At 40.1% G+C, this 19532-nt stretch overlaps 1 protein-coding gene across 2 annotated transcripts in view; it reads right to left on the bottom strand.

The window, feature by feature from the left end:
- Positions 1-431: 431 nt before the first annotated feature.
- CACNB4 (calcium voltage-gated channel auxiliary subunit beta 4) overlaps positions 432-19532 on the bottom strand; it is a 253853-nt gene continuing 234752 nt past the window's right edge. For both annotated transcript variants that reach the window (XM_047084335.1, XM_047084336.1), the window contains exons 12-14: positions 17417-17512; positions 4103-4288; positions 432-1847 (exon numbers count right to left, since the gene is read on the bottom strand). In XM_047084335.1, coding sequence (XP_046940291.1) covers positions 1587-1847; positions 4103-4288; positions 17417-17512 — 543 coding nt within the window. In that variant the 3' untranslated portion in view covers positions 432-1586. The remainder of the gene's footprint in view (positions 1848-4102; positions 4289-17416; positions 17513-19532) is intronic.

The raw sequence follows: 19532 nt of genomic DNA, 5'->3' as shown, positions 1-19532 counted from the left end.
AAATGCATGCATTGTGGATTTTTAGAAACAAGAGGCTTTTCTGAAAGATATTTGTATAATATATAAAAGGGTCAATTTTCAGTAATTCCTTGGATCATAGTGAATCTAAGGCTTCCTTGATAATATAAGACAGAAGGTCACCAATTTCGTAATTACAGCCACTGGAAAAACTGTGAAGATTTCACAGGTGAAGAGGAGTGTTCATTAGAAATAAGGCAGCTCAATCTCCAAATTCTTTATAATTCTCGTCAGCAAAAATGCTATAATTTTAGTGAACAGATATACTCTGAATCTGTGCATTTGCTTTATATTGCAAGCCTTTAAGTTCATCATTTTTGTTTTCACATTTTTCATTTCATTATTTTGTATAAACACAGCTCTCAATATCAAAATTGAATGTTTCCGTGTAAAACAAGTCCTTAGCATGATTATAAAGAATTTGGGGAAGGGCTAGAACATTCACATATTCAAAGACAGAGACTGAATGAAGCAATGGAAAGATATGCAACTGTGCTGGCAGGAAACACGGGCCCCATGTTTGTGGTAAGTTGGACAGATGAATTCCCATCTGGAGATGTTTAGCTTCGCACTCAGGAGGCTCTGTGCCCATCCTTACTGTCTGACTTCGGATTCCTGGATGTTGTTGTGTATGTAGTTATGCTCAGATTGAGTAAAGGGGAAACAACTCCTCTTTTTCCATTTCCTGTGACCAGCTATGATTGGGCTTCTTTATATTATTCTCTCTCACTGCTAAAGAAATTTTGAGGGTTTTTGTTTGTTTGTTTGTTTGTTTGTTTGTTTTTTGCCAACTTCAGACAAGCTAACAGTAGTGACTAAACACAAAGCAAAACACTTTGAATACAACAGCTGTGCCAGGAAAGAAACAAAAATATTAAAATCTGAGGAGAGTGAATAACTTCTGCATTAATTGGAGGCTTTTTTTTTTTTGGCATCATCAATACTTTTGGTGAGTTTGAAAGCCATTCTGGCAACGTTAACATATATTAAAATGTTTATACATTCCGACTTTAAATGTAAATTTAGCTTCCAGCAAATAAAACCATACCTGGTTTTGGCTTCTTTTGGTATTTTGATTTTCTCATTAATTAGGTTTTTGGTTTTTTTGGTTTTTTTTTTTTCAGATTTTTAAATTGACTACAACATGCTCAAGTAGACTTTCTAGTCGATTCACCCAAATTCCAACAGGAATTGGTTTATAAATTGGTTCCAACTGGAACTGGTCATTTGGAATTTCCAGCATGGGAAATTATTTTATATGTGCCTTGATAAGTACCCTAAATTACAAATCGATGTGTCTAAATCTAATGAAGAAAACAAAAGGTACTGTTATGTAAATGCCGCGCTTAAAAATATCTATATGACTGGGCATCTAATAACCATCTCGACTTAAGGGCATAATGTTTTTTTGTTGGTTTTTTTTTTTGCCCCTTACCTAGCATCAAATGACAGCAGCCCACAAGCACAGGAAACACTGTGCTGTACTTGCCAAGTTAAGATGATTGGTTTATCCTAGCAGTGCTATGGCAAATTGTCAACAGATGAATTTTTTGTTTGCTTCTGCAGACTCAAAGCCTATGTCGGGAGTCATGGCTATATCCCCCAGGCGATCCTCGGTTCCTATGGGGTTTGTAAGTGTCCTGGTATGAGTCAGGGTAATCTTCTTCCACAAGAGGGTAATGATCTCGGCTATGCTGGGAACTGGAAGACAAGCGGTTCCTACTCTTCCGAGCCCTTTCATTGTGATAATTTTCATCAGAGGTCATTAGACTTCGTCTTTCAATTGGAGAGTTCTCTGTGGAGTGGTTGCTGTGCCTCATACGCTGACTCTATAAATATCAGATAGTTCAATGGTTAAATCATGTCAGCCTCATTCATCTAGAACATTTAAATATACGAACAACAGTAGGATATGTACAATAAAACGCTATCAGACTTAATAAAACATTTTGATGCACAAATGGTCTGCTCAAAAGATCTGGTCTATTCCATTCAGGACACAACGTTGCAAAGATACTAAAATGCTGATAGTTTATGAATTTAATTACATAATGCTAGGTGATTAGGCTGCCTATTAAAAATAGAGAATTGAAAGTTAATTGCTGAATAGAACTTAATATATCTAGGAATACCTAATAACTCCACTTCTACTGCAAAACTGAGGATTATTTTACTCTTGGGAAATAAGTTAAAGTTCAGAATAGCATCTGCTATTTTATTTCTCTCTTTAACTGGTAAAATCTTTCTCCTCCTAAAGTCACACACTTCACCTTTATCTAGCTGAATGTCCCTTATGCCCTATAAAATATTTTCATGAAATTATGATTTGTGCTGCCCATAAAATAATGTGTTTGTTTCTTCATCACACATAAACATTAAGGCTCTCAGCAGTGTTCTTTCCAAAGGAGTGTATAATAATTATGGAGCTGGCTAATTGATATTTGCAATTCTTGCTTCCTCAACTGAAATGCCCTGCAAAAATTATCTTCAGATATCAACTAAATTCCTCTAATACCATTTATTGAAATTAATATCTTCAGATACTTATTTGATGGCTCAGAAAATGTTATTCAACATTTTTCTTTAAATCATGGGAAAACACGTATCGTAGCTGTGGCTCTCTACTTAGGTAGGTCACCTCCATTAAGAAACAGGATCCTGATGAAACCAAGGACCGAGATACGTTTCCTCTAAAGGGACACTCACCTTCACCCAGTGGGAACATCATTCAATAATTAGAGCCTGTGTCTTTCACCCCAGCCAGGAGGCTAACAATTAAATACTCATGGTCACTAAGAGAAATAGGCTCCAGGACAAAGGGCACCACATTAACTCAAGTGAAATTGGGAGAACCACTCTAGGTGGATGCCTTAGAGGTGATGAGTCCAGAGTGTTATATTCATAAATAAAGTGCGTTTCGCTTCTACCTGCATTATAGAAGCATATTGCTTCATGCATCCATTTCTCTCCCATAGTATACAATTTGGAGCCAACCCAAACTAGTCAGCGGATATGCCACACTTGGATTCGCACACAGGCAGCGAAACCAGGCAAGAAACAGTCCTGGTGCATACATATATATGTGTATTACCCTAGCACATTTCCCATGTTCATTTCCAGCCTCAAAAGCTGCTCCTTTATAGGGCAGTTTTTTGCTTATAAAGATGAAATTTTGTAGGAGAGTAATACAGTTATAACACAGTATTTCAGAGAGTGCCCTTCCTCTCAGGCTTAACTTTACATGATCTATAATTACGATTATCATTATAACTCTTTAATATAAAACTAGTCATGATACAAGAGGCTCAATTGACTAGATGTACCTCAGCCACCTGTGGGTTGGGCTCCATTCCAGCAGACTCTCGATAAATGGTAAATAATTATTGATGTCAAAAGGCAAAATTCACTTTGTATCATAATGCCTCTGGCTCCTGACATCTAGCCCTGAGTGCAACACTAGAATAGCAGAAGAGAAAACCTCCGGTCCTTGAACTTGTCCCCAGCTTTCCTAAAGGAGACCTACCATAGCCACTGACCAGCATGGGCCCCCACACTCCCCCCACCCCAAGAAAATGCAGGGATCCGTCACTGTTTCCAAACAGAGTGACTCTACTTATGTGCACATTCTGTATTGAGGAAGCTAAGGGACAGGCCCTATGGGGCAGGATTAGTTAAGGGCAGTCAAAAGGTCCATCTGTCCCCAAATAACTTACTTAGCTTGCCATGGTGCCTTACGTTGCCACCAGTGTATAATCTTTAAGAAGGGACCTGGAGAAGTATTGGACAGTTGCACTGAGTAAGTAGTAAGTGTCCTGGAAGAGTTTAGACACAGGAGGGATTAGTTTGTCTAAGCAAAAGTCATTACACATTAACTCAGAGCAAAGTTCTATGGAAAGGGCCACTGGGGGGAACTTTGCCTAGGGTAGATCACAGTGAGGTAATATTTTGGATTTTTTTTTAAAGATAACACCCACATATGTTTTCCTCTTCAGATTAAGGATAATCCCACTCTTCATCCCCATTAAGTTCTCTGTAGAATCTTCAGTTGTAAGACTGTAAAAGCATGAGTGGAAAGTGGCAATACCTGTAACCCAGAAATTGCTGTGGGGTATGGTGACAGTGCGGTTGAGCCCAAATTCCTTCCGAGCAGAGGGGTCATGGGGGTGCTACTGGTTGTGTGGGTAGCACGCCAGTATGCTTCAAGGTACTCTCCCAGATGTTCACACGCATCCTCCAGCTGATTTTCATCCAATATAACATCAAACATTTCCTGCGGGTGACAAGACAAATCCGTTTTACTTATACTTCACGTTTTAAGCAATGAAACCTAAAATTCCACTTAATGCAGATAACAGCACCCCTAACATCTACTAGCAAATATCACATTGGAGAGGCCATGCTGGCAGTTTCTAAAGTTAAAGTCCAGTGAGGAGCTATACAGTTAACCAAGTGCAAATTTGGACATGGTCATGAAAATGAGAGTGCTCATGAAATATTTAGATCTTTCACTATTTAGAAGAAAAAAGATGACGTGAGTGTAAAAGTGTTATATGTAGAAGACAGCAAAAACATATTTATATTTATCCATACATTCCTATAGAACTCAATTGTACTTACTTCAGAATATTAATGGCATTGAAAGAGGCGTTCTCAAAATATTCTGGGCAATGACCATATCATGGGAATAAACATTTCTCCCCCCCAAAATATCTATGTTGAAGGGAATAACATTTACTAAGGCACTTTTCAGGATGTTTGTGAAAATGTTATCTGTCTCATGATAAAGCAACATGGAAAGAAGGTTTAGGATTAATAATAGAAATGCACATTACAGTGATTTCTGCTACCAAAAGATCATTGTGTGAAATGGTTAAAAAAGAACAAGGACCAGGAGTATTTAATTGTGGGAAGGATGGGGTGACACACAGGAAGTATCTGGTATCCATGTTTCTGTCAGGAAGGACTTTGTTCAACATCTGGCCTGTAAACAGGATGTGTTCTACCCCAGAGGGGCAAAGTGGCACTTCAGTGACCCTGCAGTGTGGCTGGGAACACCGACAGGATGTACCCAGGATGCAGATTCCCTGGAGAGACAGTCAGAAAGCCGTGGCACCTCACAGAGAGAAAAGCCATTCCATAGCTAGTGAAAGTACATCCCCAGCTTTCAACCGCTGCATTCACACCTGCCCTCTCGCAAAATCTCCACCACTACCTACCTGCTTTCACAAACTCATTTTGCCAAGATAAGAACCTTTCACTAACGAATCAAATACAGGGTTACTGCCACCAGCACTGATACTGCAGCTAGATTGTAGGTTCACGGAAACTGGACGACTATGAGTTGGTGGTAGGTCAGCCGACTCACCTGCATCAATGTGAGGCTTCCCTTAAGCAGAAGTCCCCATGGAAACAATCTTTTCCCCAACATTTATACTGGAGCGTTTTCATCACATTGATCTCTACTGCATATTTGGACCCTAATATGCAAAGCAGTTTGCAAGTCATTGGTGCAGTGAGAAATGTTTCGCAACTGGGCAAAGAATAAGGTGACTTCAGTCCAAACCGACTGCTGTTTGAGAAGACTCAGCCAGTTCAACTCATGCAGAGGCTTTCCCCTTATTAGTAGACTTCAGGTGTTGTTTCGTATGTTTTATTTATTCATCAAATATGTATTCAGGACCTATTTTGTGCTAGGTATTGTAAGTGTACAGAAAAGAAAACAGACATCATCCCTTTGTTTAAGAAGCTCCCCTCTTCTAGTGGGAAAGACACGTAATAAACTCCTTAATACCCCAAGTCACACTGGGACTTTAATTCAGAGCAATCTAGAGACAGTTAATGTTCTCAGCTGCAGCTTCCAGTTCTGAATTTAGAAGGAGGCCCAGAGACACATGTGAAAGTTGGACTTTAATAAGGGAGGTAAAACTATGAGTAAATCAAAGAATTCTATCTGTAGAGGGAAGAGAATAAAACAGAAGAAGCAACGGAAGAAAGAGACCATGTGGCCCATGAGAGAATGGAAAAACAGCTCGTTCCTACAGAGTCAGGCAACATACACCCTTATAATAAATCCCCTGTTCCACTAAAGTAACTCAAAGACATTTCTGCCTTTTGCAATCAAAAGCCCTTTCCCCACCTTAAAGTAACCCATCAAATGTCAAATCTGAGAATTATTCATACTGCTCTGATATGAACTTGCATTCTCTGACAGCTTTGCAGCACTGACTTGAGTGGGACGAGAACAGGCTTACCCCAGAGAATGTTGCACAGACTCAGATGACACAGGGAGAAGAAAGTTGAAACTGGGCAGCACTGGAACAAAGGCCCACTCTGTCAGCCAGTCCAGGCTAACACGGTTCACAGTTTCTAAACTGTGTGTGATTTGGAGGCTGCTGTTTACATAATTTCATTTATGTTAACTGTCTAATTCACCCTTATAGGTCTCATTCTATAATGTGGGTTCTCAACAAGGTGTGGTCTCAAAAACTCAATTTTTTTCCTTTCATAGAGTCCCAGGTTAAAGAACCTCCAAGGACACCTGGACTGAGGGTCCTGACTGTCACAGGACAACAAAGCCCAGAGAGGGCAAGACCAGGCAAGCAGCCCCCACAAAAAAGTATTATTTGAATAAGGTTTATATCCACTTGGCTGTTCCACACGCTACAGCTATACCGTCATGCTGCAGATACAATTAAGCATACAGTTTATTACAAGTAATTTTAACAAAGTACTCCTCTTTGCCAATGGACAGAATTTGTATCCATCAGCACACGGCTGTTTGCTCAAGCCTCAATCATTTCTAGGAAACGATGCTTTTGCACCTGCTAAAAAAGACAGTTATATGATGGAAGATGATTTGAAACTGCTTTCATGCTTTCAAAAGCACAGAGGAAAGCAAATTTCAGCTTCTGAATGAATACTGACATATGCGGCTTATTTTCAACTAAGAAGAATTTCACAGCCTGTATATCTGTGACAATTTTTCTTTTCAACTGTTGAGGAAATAACACAGCTGATTAGACCAGAGTGTTAGAAAGTGAGTATAAGGGCATAAATTTTTAAAAATATTATACATGAAATTCAGAGAAGCAGCCCCATGAATTATGCAAACTGGCTTTGCCAATTTTTCAAAAATGTAATGGTTCAAGTCTAATTAGTTCCTTACTGTGCAATACGTGAGGCCTCCAGCATGGGATATGGACTCAGAGAGTTATCTGATCAGCAGAAGAGGGTGTGGGTAATGGGACAGTCACAGGCAGTGAAGAGGGACCCACTCAATGACACCATGCCCTTGGTGAGTGCCAGAAATAGGGTACCACTAAGCTGTTTTCAAAGCTCTACCACGGCAAACGCCTCTGCTATACTGTGATGGGATATTTTCTTTAGCTGAAGTGGGCAGAAATAATGTGGCTGCTAAAGTAAATACATAGTGAACACAGGAGTCAAAACCATTGGAAAACCAGGCACAGTAGGTCCCTTTTCTGGATAAGCTCATTCAGGAAAATGAAATACTAAAGCTTTATAAATAAGAAGAGTGAAACCCAGGCCTCCAGCTCACCCAGTAGCTCAGAGAACTAGATGACAGGGACGAGAGAAAGCAAAAGACTGATGCTGAACTGAATGGACATGAAGAAAATCGGCAATATCTTTTTAAAAAATTTAAGTACTTAACAACAATCTGTCTGGTTCTCCATCCACAGAGCATCACAAAGTTTCCTACGAAAGGCACCTGAATTAGGGCAACCAACTATCCTTATGTGCCCAGGGCTGAGTGTTTTTGGGTACTTGGGACTATCAGTGCCCAAATCTGGAAAACCCAGGGGGCACTGGAATAGTCGTCCTCCTAGTTTTTACAGAACATAGAGCACTTCTCAGTTCCTACAGTGAGAACTGGAGCAGGTCCCATTTACTTCTGGTACATTCTTTGAGGAGGGGAGATACAGAGACAGACTGTACAAGTCTTTCTTTATAACTATGAAATTCATCCTTTCTAGCACAGAAGGGAATGTCTCATTAAACCTAACATATAATTTGTAATAAGTTTTATCTAGCAAGTTTAGCAAGTTGCTAAACATTTTCTAATAAAAAGTTTATTAAACTTAGAAATTAATTTTGCAAGTTAATTTTACCTTTTTTTTTTTTTAAAGCTGGTGCATGACAGAATACTAGCTAGTGAGGAGATTAAATACAAACTCTCCCACGGTATATGCATTGTTTTACATTTACTTGTTGTGCATAGATAAAACCTCATGTGGGGAATCTTTCCTATTTCTAGGAGGAAAAAAAGTAATAGGGGTGGGTACGCTTTTATTTCTTTGCTACTAGAATAAAGAGATCCTGAATCTGCCACCATTAAAAAAAAAAAAAAAACTGGAAAATACTATTCAGTAAAATAAAATGGCTGAATGGCAACTATGTAATGCTAATTAGAAAATAATTAACCAATGTTTCTTTCATATCACAAGTGCATTTTTGATATTATTAAAGCTTTTGAAGTCCTGAGTACTTAACTCAGTGACCAACTAGTGATGGGAAACTGTTACTAAATTAAACAAATCTAGGAGGTATTATGGGGATAAAGGAAAGCCTACCGATATTGTGGGGCTCTAGCAGTTCATCTCAGGTACAGTTTCCAGCTTTAATAAGCTGCATAGGAAAGACAATCAGAATTTGCCACTAATTTCGGGGGCGGGGGGACATGAAGGCAAAGAGTATCAGTGACTTTGATCCCTTGTAGTTCCTGTCTTAACAATCAATGATGTTCATTAATGAACCCACGCACATTTCCTCACTACCCCCCTCCATCCTGTCCATTCCTATTCTTCAAAGAGTATAGCAACATCTACCCGTGTTACTGTCTGTAGAAGCACCCAGTGTTTTTGTTACGTTCAAATTAATCCAATGCTTTAAATCATAGCACTGGTGGGAGTGAACTATCCCTAACTCCATATATCTAAGTTGGGTGGCTAAAATCCCTACAACAAGAGAAGTCTCCTTTGGATTGAGAGAACTAGATCCTATGTGGCCTTGTTTCATGAAGGAAACATCTCAGATTGATTACTGTCTTTTTCAAAAGCAGTATTATGAATTAAGCTGTGGATGTCCAGAGGCTCTGTAATAGTGAAAGCACCGCTGGTGACAGTACTTTAAATAGATGGATGAATCCACACGATTCTAAATAATTTACATAAAGTGGCTGGAAGAGGGCAGTGGAAAATTACTACCATGATAGCAATATGATCAAGGATACGGGGCACCATTATTCACTTCAGAGTGCTTGTATTTAATAGAATAAATCTGAGTCTATTCAGCAGTGGAAAATAAAGGGTGACAGAAGAGAATTCCTATGGTGACTGTAATGTTAGAGGTTTGCAAGACTCCGTGAGGAGATGAGTTCCCCTCTTGCAGAGAGAGCGATCGATGTCATTTTACACGCTCAAAAAAATCACCCAGCTCAGAGAGCCACAGGGTCATCTTATGGTAACACAAGCCAGCTTGTAACTAAGTAGGATTAAAGGATTACATTTCATTTATATATTCAATTGTCTGCCTGTCCACTTTTCTCACCATGTATTATGTAGCTCTTATTACCACAGTACTGGGCCAGTTCGAACTTCGGCCTTCTTAAAATGTACTATTTTCAATTTCTCTGAAAAGGACAAGGGTACCGATACCCAGTGAAAGCAAAATGAAATCTAATCATGTAGTGTATACATGAATATTCCAACTACAAATTCAGGCCAGTCATATTAAAAACAAATGGGTCCTAGGTTCATTGGCCCCTCTTCTGTCTGCATCCCACATTTTCTTCTGTGAATCCAGGGCAGTCAATGAGGCACTTCTTCCCTCTTCCAGAGTAGAGCTGTCTGTGGCAGATTAAACATGGCCACATATTCTTTTGACGCTCCCTGCACTGAGATGGAGAATTTATGTCCTCTCTCCTTGAATCTGCGCAGCTTCTGTGACTCCTTTGCCTGGCAGAATGCTGTAGAAGTGATGCTGTACCATTATCTAAGTCCAATATCTAAGCTTAAGAGATTGGAATGTTTGGCTTTCAGAGCCCTGGGAGCTGCCATGTAAGAAGCCTATATCCTTGTGGGAGAGAGCCCATGGAAAGGTCCAGCAACCATGTGGAGACAAAGAGGAAGGAGCTGGCTAAGCCCAGCCTTCCAGCCATCCCCACTAAGGAACCATGTCAGCCACCGGCTGAATACCACCAAATACTCATTGTTTGAAGTCACTAAGTTTGAGGGAAGTTTATTGCACAGTTATGAATAAACAAAACATTGTCCCAGAACAAGGGTGGTGACTTTGGTGCAACTTTGGTAGGGTGGCTACAGGCCTGCCTCCTGCTTCTATAAACAAAGTTTCACTGGAACACATGCACTCACTTACACATTGGGTATGGTTGCTTCCCTGCTACCAAAGCAGAGTTGAGGAGTTTTGTGAAGAAGACCATAGGGCCCACAAAACCAAAAATATTTGCCTTCGGGCCTTTACTGAAAAAGTTTGCTCACCCCTCTCTTAAAAGAAGCTTCACTAGGGTGCCCGGGTGGCTGAGTGTTGGACTCTTGATTTTGGCTCAGGTCATGATCTCATGGTTTTGTGAGTTCAAGCCCCATGTTGGGCTCTGTGCTGACAGTGCAGACCCTGCTTGAGATTCTCTCTCTCTTTCTCCCTTTCTCTCTGCTCCTCCCCCACTCATGCTATCTCTCTCTTAAAATAAATAAATAAACTTAAAAAAAAAAGAGAGAGAGAATCTTCACCTGTGAAACCCAAGCTTCTCTTTCCAGGAGGATATATAATAACCAGTTTGCTGCCATTCACTATCTGATGCTGACTTTGGCCAAGTCTTATGTTCTTTGGAAAGCCAATTCACCTCTCTTGGTCTCAGTTCCCTCTTTTGAAAAATGAGGAGGTTGGACTGGATCAATCTTTCCCTAGAAGTGTTCCATGAAACACTAGATCCATAGGATGCTCTGTGGAAAATGGTTCCACAGTCAAAATTTAAGGGAAACACTGTATACTATCCTGATGGAGATATAAAACACTCATTAGCATATTAAGGCAACTGTAGTAGAGAAATCAGTTTATCTTTGTTTACATAAGTTGTTTCTTCAAACATTTTTGGTATCAGAACTCTCCCCATAGCACCTGCTGACATCACATGGAGATCATATTGGGAAGAAAACACTCCAGGAAATACTACACTGGCTGCTTTTCAAGGTTCCTTTCTGCTTCAACAATCCCTGAGCCTAGGATTCATTTTTCTGGCTACAGAAAGCTAAGTTTTTTCAGCACTATTTTAGACTTCCCTTTCTAAAGACTGCTGCCTTTAATTTCTTAGCAATGTGCGACTCTGCCAGTATAATTTGCTGACTTTTCAGATTGGAGATGTAGTGGCCAATTAAGCAAGTTGTAAACTCTCCTAGAGGAACTAAAATGACACAGTGATCACCAGTCTTTCAGTGACAATTATAATCATGGTCTTAAAGTAAAGTAGGGACAAATGCAGACACATTTTTAAATTACTACTAGTTTTTATAATCCAAAGATTTTTTTTTCACATGTGCCAACATAGAGTGTAAAATTCCTTCTTAGCATTACAAATGCTATTCAAACAATATCAAATGAACATGTTTAATAATGTAAACAGTGTTTAGAAAATATTAAATACAAAGTAACCTTACTTATCCAGACTGCTTGTTTAATATTTCAGGTTATCCAATCAATTACATAAAACAAGAATTTGCTGCAGAGGGGAGCCTGGGTGGTTCAGTCGGTTGAGCGCCCCACCCTGGATTTCGGCTCAGGTCATGATCTCACAGTTTGTGGGTTTGAGCACTCACAGTGTGGAGCCTGCTTGGGATTCTCTCTCTCTTTCTCTCACACTGACCCTCTCCCTCATGTGCACGCACATCTGCCCATGCTATCTCCCTCTAAGTAAATAAACTTAAAAAAACTTTTGCTGCTGAGACATAATAGAGCAAGACTGTCTCCCAAGTGCCTGAGGCTGTGTGAGATTCCTGACATGTGGACAAGTCCTAAGGGACCTCACAGTATTATTTGCACTTAAGTATGCGCCTATATGTTCTTGGTTCCAGCTATTTCAGAGGTAACAGATGCATTATATACACAACTATTCAATTTTCAGCCCTCTCAGAAGCTAAAATGCCTCAGTTTTAATAGGACACAAGTATTTTCTCTAATAGTGATGAGGAATAAATATTAATAAACTCATTCTCATAAAAAGATCAAACTAAAAAGAAACAAGTTTAATTCACCTAGAACGTATCTCAAGAAATCACTTACTAAGACTTCTAAAACATTACTCACCGAGACTTATGTATATATTAGCCTAAACCAGTGGTTCTCAACCAGGAGTGATTTTTTTTTTCCCTAAAGGACATTTGGCAATGTCTCGAGACATTTTTGGTGGTCACAATTTGGAAGTTGTTGCTGGCTAGGGATGCTGCTAAACATCCCACAACGCGTAGGACAGGTTCCCATAACAAAGAATTATCCAACCTAAACGGTCAATGGTGCTGAATTGGAGAAACCCTGATCTAAACCACTCTTTTGGGTTGGCTGGCTGGCTCAGGTGGAAGAACATGTGGCTCTTGATCTCAGCGTCATGACTTCAAACCCTGTGCTGGGTGTAGAAATTACTTAAATAAATAAAACTTAAAAAAAAAAAACACTTTTAATCTATAAGACATTTCTGAAGTAATATCTGTAAGGATATTATGATCTACCAAATTGTTTGCTAAGAGCTGACTTAGTCAACTGCAATCTATTTTTTAAAAAGTGAAGTGTAGTTGACATATCCTATCAGGACACACTGCTTTGACAATTGTATACATTACAGAATGCTCACCACAAGTGTAGTTGCCATCTGTCACCATAAAAAGTTATTACAAATTATTGACTATATTCCCTATGCTGTACTTTTCATCCCCATGGCTTATATTCATTTATAACTGGAAGTTTGTACCCTGTAATTCCCTTCATCTATTTCCCCTGCCTCCCCTCTGGCAATCATCAGTTTGTTCTCTGTATTTGAGTCTGTTTTCTCCTCTTTGTAGCCAACTGTAATCTTATTAGATTATACAGTCCTTGAAGGCAGGCACGTGCCTTTGAATCCCTAGCACCTAGCAAGGTAACAGGCCTAATGCTTGAATAATATTTGCTAAATGTCATTCTTGTAAGTGAGCCACACGGAATTGAGATGACCAAATATTTGAGTTTGTCTGACTTAACCATACGGTGACGTGGATACTATGTCTTCAGACATGCTCACAGACCATCGGTAGAAGTATCTGATCTTAATGCCATTTTGTTTGTTTGTTTGTTTGTTTGTTTAGCTTCTTTTTTTAATTCAATTTTTTATTTTTTAAAATTTACATCCAAATTAGTTAGCATATCGTGCAACAATGATTTCAGGAGTAGATTCCTTAGTGCCCCTTACCCATTTAGCCCATCCCCCCTCCCACAACCTCTCCAGCAACTCTCAGTTTGTTCTCCATATTTATGAGTCTCTTCTGTTTTGTCCCCCTCCCTGTTTTTATATTATTTTTGTTTCCCTTCCCTTATGTTCATCTGTTTTGTCTCTTAAAGTCCTCATATGAGTGAAGTCATATGATTTTTGTCTTTCTCTGACTAATTTCACTTAGCATAATACCCTCCAGTTCCATCCACATAGTTGCAAATGGCAAGATTTCATTCTTTTTGAGTGTCAAAAAGAATGATCTTAATGACATTTTGAAACAATGAGGATATCACTTTACTTGACATATTTTTTGCTTTTAAAATTAAAAAAAATTTTTTTAAATGTTTATTTTTTAGAGAGAGAGAGAAACAGAGCACAAGCAGGGGAGGGGCAGAGCGGGGCAGAGAGAGAGAGAGAGAGAGAGAGAGAGAGAGAGAATCCAAAGCAGGCTCCAGGCTCTGAGCCATCAGCACAGAGCCCGACCCGGGGCTCAAACTCACAAACCGTGAGATCATGACCTGACCCGAAGTCAGACGCTTAACCCACTGAGCAACCCAGGTGCCCCTCTGCTTTTTTTAAATACTCTTCTCTTCCTTGGGCTCCATGGCCTTCATGGTTTCACTAACATCTCTACACTGATTACTTCCAAAATCTAGATAGAATCAGTCTTGCAGTTGAAAAGGGTCTTAGACACCATATCCTTCAGCCTTCACCAGAAGAGATTCCTCCCACATCTTGACATCTGTTTCTAGAGGCCACTCCACCTCCACCCTGCCTTCAAATGAATGCAGTGAGAGACTAGGAGCTCAGTACTTAGAAAGGCATCCCATTCGTCCTGGCATTTGCATTTGAGTAGACTTGTAAAATGCCTTGCTCCTTGTGGATGAGTCTGCTCACTCTGTCCAGTGAAATTAGACACGCCTACCTGCTCTCTAGTCAACACAGATCTGCTCCCAAAACTTCTGCAGATCTTGGGGCCACCTCAGGGACCTCACAGAACTAGGATGCCTGCACAGCGTAGACCCTTCTACCTCTCTGAAGGTAGATATGATCAATGAATTTTGAGGTATTAATCTGTGTTTCTCCTTTTGTATTTCCCCCTTTTCTTTTCTACCACTCATGCAGGTGGCAGGGTCTGGGCTTCCTTGTCTGGGGGGCAGGGGAGGGGGTGCTATTGCAGGAAATTGCCAGCTCTCTATTTCCCTTCCTGGGTTTTGTTTCCCAAAAGCCTAAATTGGTTGGAGAGATTTTGCTAACTGACTCAGGAAACAATAGAAGGTGGGGATGCTTTCAGATACAACAAAAGCAAAGAGGAAGTTCCGTTAATAGCAACAGTAGGGGAAAAGAGGGAGACACCTCCTCTCCCCCAGACATAGAAGAGAAAGGAACTCTCCTGCCAATGTCCCAGAGAGGAGGCGCTTATCTAAAGATTCCCTGCCTTACCAAAGATTCTCTGTTCCAGATGAGGTTTGATGCAGCAGAATATCCATCCTTAAGGACCACATGGGCATGGCCAATGGTTGTCTGAACTGGAACTCCCCCCCACAACTCCCTCAACTTCCTCACCAACCCCCGCCCTACCCCACCCCCAGCCCCCATCCCTGCCCAGTTGAGGTCTTTGTTCTGCCCTGAAGATATTTCTTGCACAGCAAAGTTGGGGCCAAAGATTCACCTGCACTACACAGCTCTGTACAGAGGTAGAGAGGCATGGGAAACAGAGCTTTGTTGGAGTCAGACAGATCTAGGGTTGAATCTTGGGGCTCATTTACTAATTGTCACCTCCAACAAATGTCTTAGTCAGGGACTTAGCTTCTTTCCCTTCTAGAAAGCAGGGATAGTGTTATCCACTAGAGTACTCTCAGATTTCCTGGAAAATTTGCTGTGATGAGTGAAGTTAGCAGAAACCCCGGGATGGGGGTTAGGGGACCTTGGCACCTTCCAGAACCACTACAGCATTCAAACCAAGGCCATGCTCTCCACAGGCTGCTCCTAGCCAGTGCCTGAGCACAGCGTGGGGAATAGAGCCTGGACATTCCTGCCAACATGTGACAAACATGCAAGAAATCTGCATCTCAGTCTGAGGCTCCTTCTATCCATTTCTCCTTCCTTCCTCCTTTCCTTTCATGAGATCAGACTTAACGTCTGATCAGAAGGCTCTCCCGCCTTGTTCTGCCCCCTTTCTCAGGCATTTTCTCCAATCAATTTTCAGTTCTAATTCCATTTAGGTGTCTGCTTCCCAGAAGACCCAAATTGATACAACTCTACATAAAACTATTCTAAAAATTGGAAACGATAGCATAGTTCCTAGCTTTTGGTAACCGTTCAATAAAGGTTAACATCCTTTAGCTGGGAAAGATTATAGAGTCAGGGCTGGGTAATACATTCTTCAATATACATGCAGTGCTTTAATCATACATTCCATTTTGCAAGTGGACTTCATTCATAGGCCATGTGTAGTGAGGCTTCTTAACATAGCACTCCAGCTATCCAAATTATCTGTGGACAGGTAACCAGGCGTGTATATAGGTGGGTGGGACTGTGAGGGCAGGAAACTGGCTTTGACACCAGATAGATCTAATCTAATCCTAATTTGCTGTGTGACCTTAGTAAAATCATTTAACCTCTCTCTCTCTTCAGTCGCTTCATCTACAAATGGGGATAATATTGCCTACTTTACTAGATAACAGTGAAGATTAGAGATAATCTATGTAAAGCATCTAGCACAGTATCTGGCCTATCCAATAAAAGGATGCATCATACTCTTATTGCCTTTCATTCACTCACTCATCAAAAAAAAAATTTACTGTGGGCCTACCATAATAAAGGACTGAGATAAAACAGTAAAACGGACAGGGACAGATCCTTACAGAGCCTGACAGGTTAGGCATGGCACAATGCAAAGTACATCCAATAATTATAACAGAAACACCTAGATGGTGCTTAGTATGTGCCAGTCCCTGTTCTAAGAACTAAGAGTCACTCGTTGAATCTTTATACCAACCCAGTGAGGTAGATACTTGCTGAAGACTACATAACTAGTGTGAACTTGAACACAGGCAATTTGGCTCCACAGTCCATACTTTTTACAGCTATGCTGTATTGCCTCTCTAAACATCTGAATTAGATTTTATGCTTCCACAGAGCATAAATGATCCTTACACAAGTATATGAAAAAACCTAGTGAATCAAATCAGTAGGAAAGACAGTTATTTCCTTTAGACAAACACAGGCACAGAAGTAGTAAATCAGCTGAGCAGGAGTAGACACTGATCAGCCACTGGTGACCCATATGATAGCAGTTATGTCCCCCAACACCCACCAAAATCTCTGCCATTTTCTTGGCTTCCAACTCAACAGCTGTTTTCTGGCAATGGCACTAGGAGTAGAGTTGCTATAATATGGTTTTTCACTTTTCTTAACCCTGACTTCTTCTTTATCTGCTATAACCACAGGGCTCTTCTTGTTCCCATAAATTCTCAACCTTCAAGGTCCTATCTTTTCTGCCTACTGGAACTTCCTGGCAGAAAAGTTAAAGAAAAGTCAAATCAGTATGTTTTATTTTTCTTCTCTGTTCATAAAAGTGCCGACATGACTGGATTAAGTAGTTTGCTGAGTGTTTGCGAGGTAATCAAGGTAGCAGGCAAGGACATCAGACGCTGAACACTAGGTTTAGTTCTTACTACATGGCAGACACCCCCCGTTTCTGGATACCTGAATGTAGCCAACATGACAGCAGCAGTTTGTTTGAAAAATACCTTAATGTTTACGACAACATGTCATTACTATCATTCTAGAACAAAAATGGCAATGGTAACATGAAAACAAACAACAACAACAACAATAACAACAAAACCACCACTCTCTCCTGTCTAGGCAAGAATGATTATGACTAAACACGATGGTACTTACTGGGGGGCATTGTGCAAGTTTATCAGCTGCCACCAGTTGAACATTTAAGTGTTTACTTTGGGACTTTCCTCTAGATTTAATCAACCGCTGTAAAACCTGATAGAAGACATAAACCAACAAGTTAAAAGAAAACTAAAAAAAAAAAGACAAGATCTTTTAAATAGTCTGTTTAAGCCCTGAGTATTAATAGAAAAGAAATACAATATGAAAAACCATATATATATATATAAACTCTGTAATGACATCACCCACTTACACTGGCTCTCAGTTATAGTGGATTTGATAGGTTCATCCTATTCTCGCTCCGTGTGAGGCCTTGGTGGGATCTTGAGTTCCCGCCCTAGATTTTACCCAGAGAGTTCAAAGAGAGCCCTGCAAAAGTGGAGGAACTGATCTGTACCAGGTCATTTATGTCCGTATTCAGTTGAGTAATATTTTAGTTCACTATCTCAATGTCAGATAAATATCAGTCATTTATATATTTGGTTCTTTTGGTCACTGATAATTATTAAGGTGTTCCAGTTTAACTTTACATTAATAAGAATGATTTTATGATAGAAATCTAGGCAAAACATTTGCACTGGCATATTGCTACATATAAACCAGTGAATATCTGTTCTATAAATGCTATAACTGCATTTGCCATATACTCCCCTCTCCCTTACTTTTTTAAGCTGAAACAGGGTTCTTCCCCCAAAACAGTACTAGTCAGTGAGGCTCTATGATAACTCAGTGCATATATCCATAGGTACCCCTGTTCCTACACTTAATGACCCCATGGTGACTGGCGCAGGGGTGATGGAGGTTGAAATCTATTCTACTGCAGTGAAGGATGCTTGAATCTCCTTCAGTTCTGGGCCAAATAGACCTCCAGGTGGTCAAGGCAATTTCAATCCATTCTAATGGTTCTCCAAAGGCCCAGGTTTGGTCAGGATCCCCAAATCCATCCTGTGCAGAACCAGTGCCCAGAGAGATGGAAAGCTGAGGGGTTGGGGAAGGGCACAGCTTCTCTAGACATTCTCCACCTGTGAGAGATGACTGGTTGGAAGCTGAATTGGCATTTTAGCACTAAACTGCACTCTTGGAGGCATTGAAAATAAACTAATTATTAAGCTTGTACCTCTCTAGAATATCTATTTCACATTACTTATTACAGTATCATCTACCTTTGCGGCATAAAGACACATGGCAGATATCCCATTGTGTTTAATCACAGCGTATCTTATTCCTTAAAGAAGCCAATCTAAGCATATATATACACACATCAATTACTTTTCCATAATAGATTCTATACAGTAATGTTTGACTCTATACACGATAAATGTAGATTCCTTTCTTGAATTACATACTCTCTCAACTGGGGAGAGAAGATAGGTGTTACAAGAATCAATACTACTCAAGACATTTACTAGGACAGAACATAAGTCTCTGAAAAGCCATACTTTACTTTTCCTCACCTTTCTTAATCTTTTGTTTCTATTTTGCTCTTGCATAACTGCCCAGTTGGGGAACCACAACAGACAGGGAACTTCTTTAAAACAATGGCTATTCTTTATTTGCTATCTTAGGATTTCTAGAAGCTGTACAGACTACAGGAATTAAAAAGGGCCTCAAATGTGGAGAAACGGGAACCTTCTTGCACTGTTGGTGGGAATGCAAACTGGTACAGCCACTCTGGAAAACAGTGTGGAGGTTCCTCAAAAAATTAAAAATAGATCTACCCTATGACCCAGCAGTAGCACTGCTAGGAATTTACCCAAGGGATACAGGAGTACTGATGCATCGGGGCACTTGTACCCCAATGTTTATAGCAGCACTCTCAAATTGTGCTGTGTAGCCAAATTGTGGAAAAAGCCTAAATGTCCATCAACTGATGAATGGATAAAGAAATTGTGGTTTATATACACAATGGAGTACCACATGGCAATGAGAAAGAATGAAATATGGCCCTTTGTAGCAACGTGGATGGAACTGGAGAGTGTGATGCTAAGTGAAATAAGCCATACAAAGACAGATACCATATGTTTTCACTCTTATGTGGATCCTGAGAAACTTAACGGAAACCCATGGGGGAGGGGAAGGGAAAAAAAAAAAAGAGGTTAGAGTGAGAGAGAGC

The sequence above is a fragment of the Lynx rufus genome, unplaced genomic scaffold (assembly GCF_022079265.1).
Source record: "Lynx rufus isolate CCGP_SWC_20201006 ecotype Redwood Valley unplaced genomic scaffold, mLynRuf1.p SCAF_2, whole genome shotgun sequence".
NCBI lineage: Eukaryota > Metazoa > Chordata > Mammalia > Carnivora > Felidae > Lynx > Lynx rufus.
Note: the sequence above shows the minus strand (reverse complement) of the source record. Positions and strands in the feature narration are given on the sequence as shown.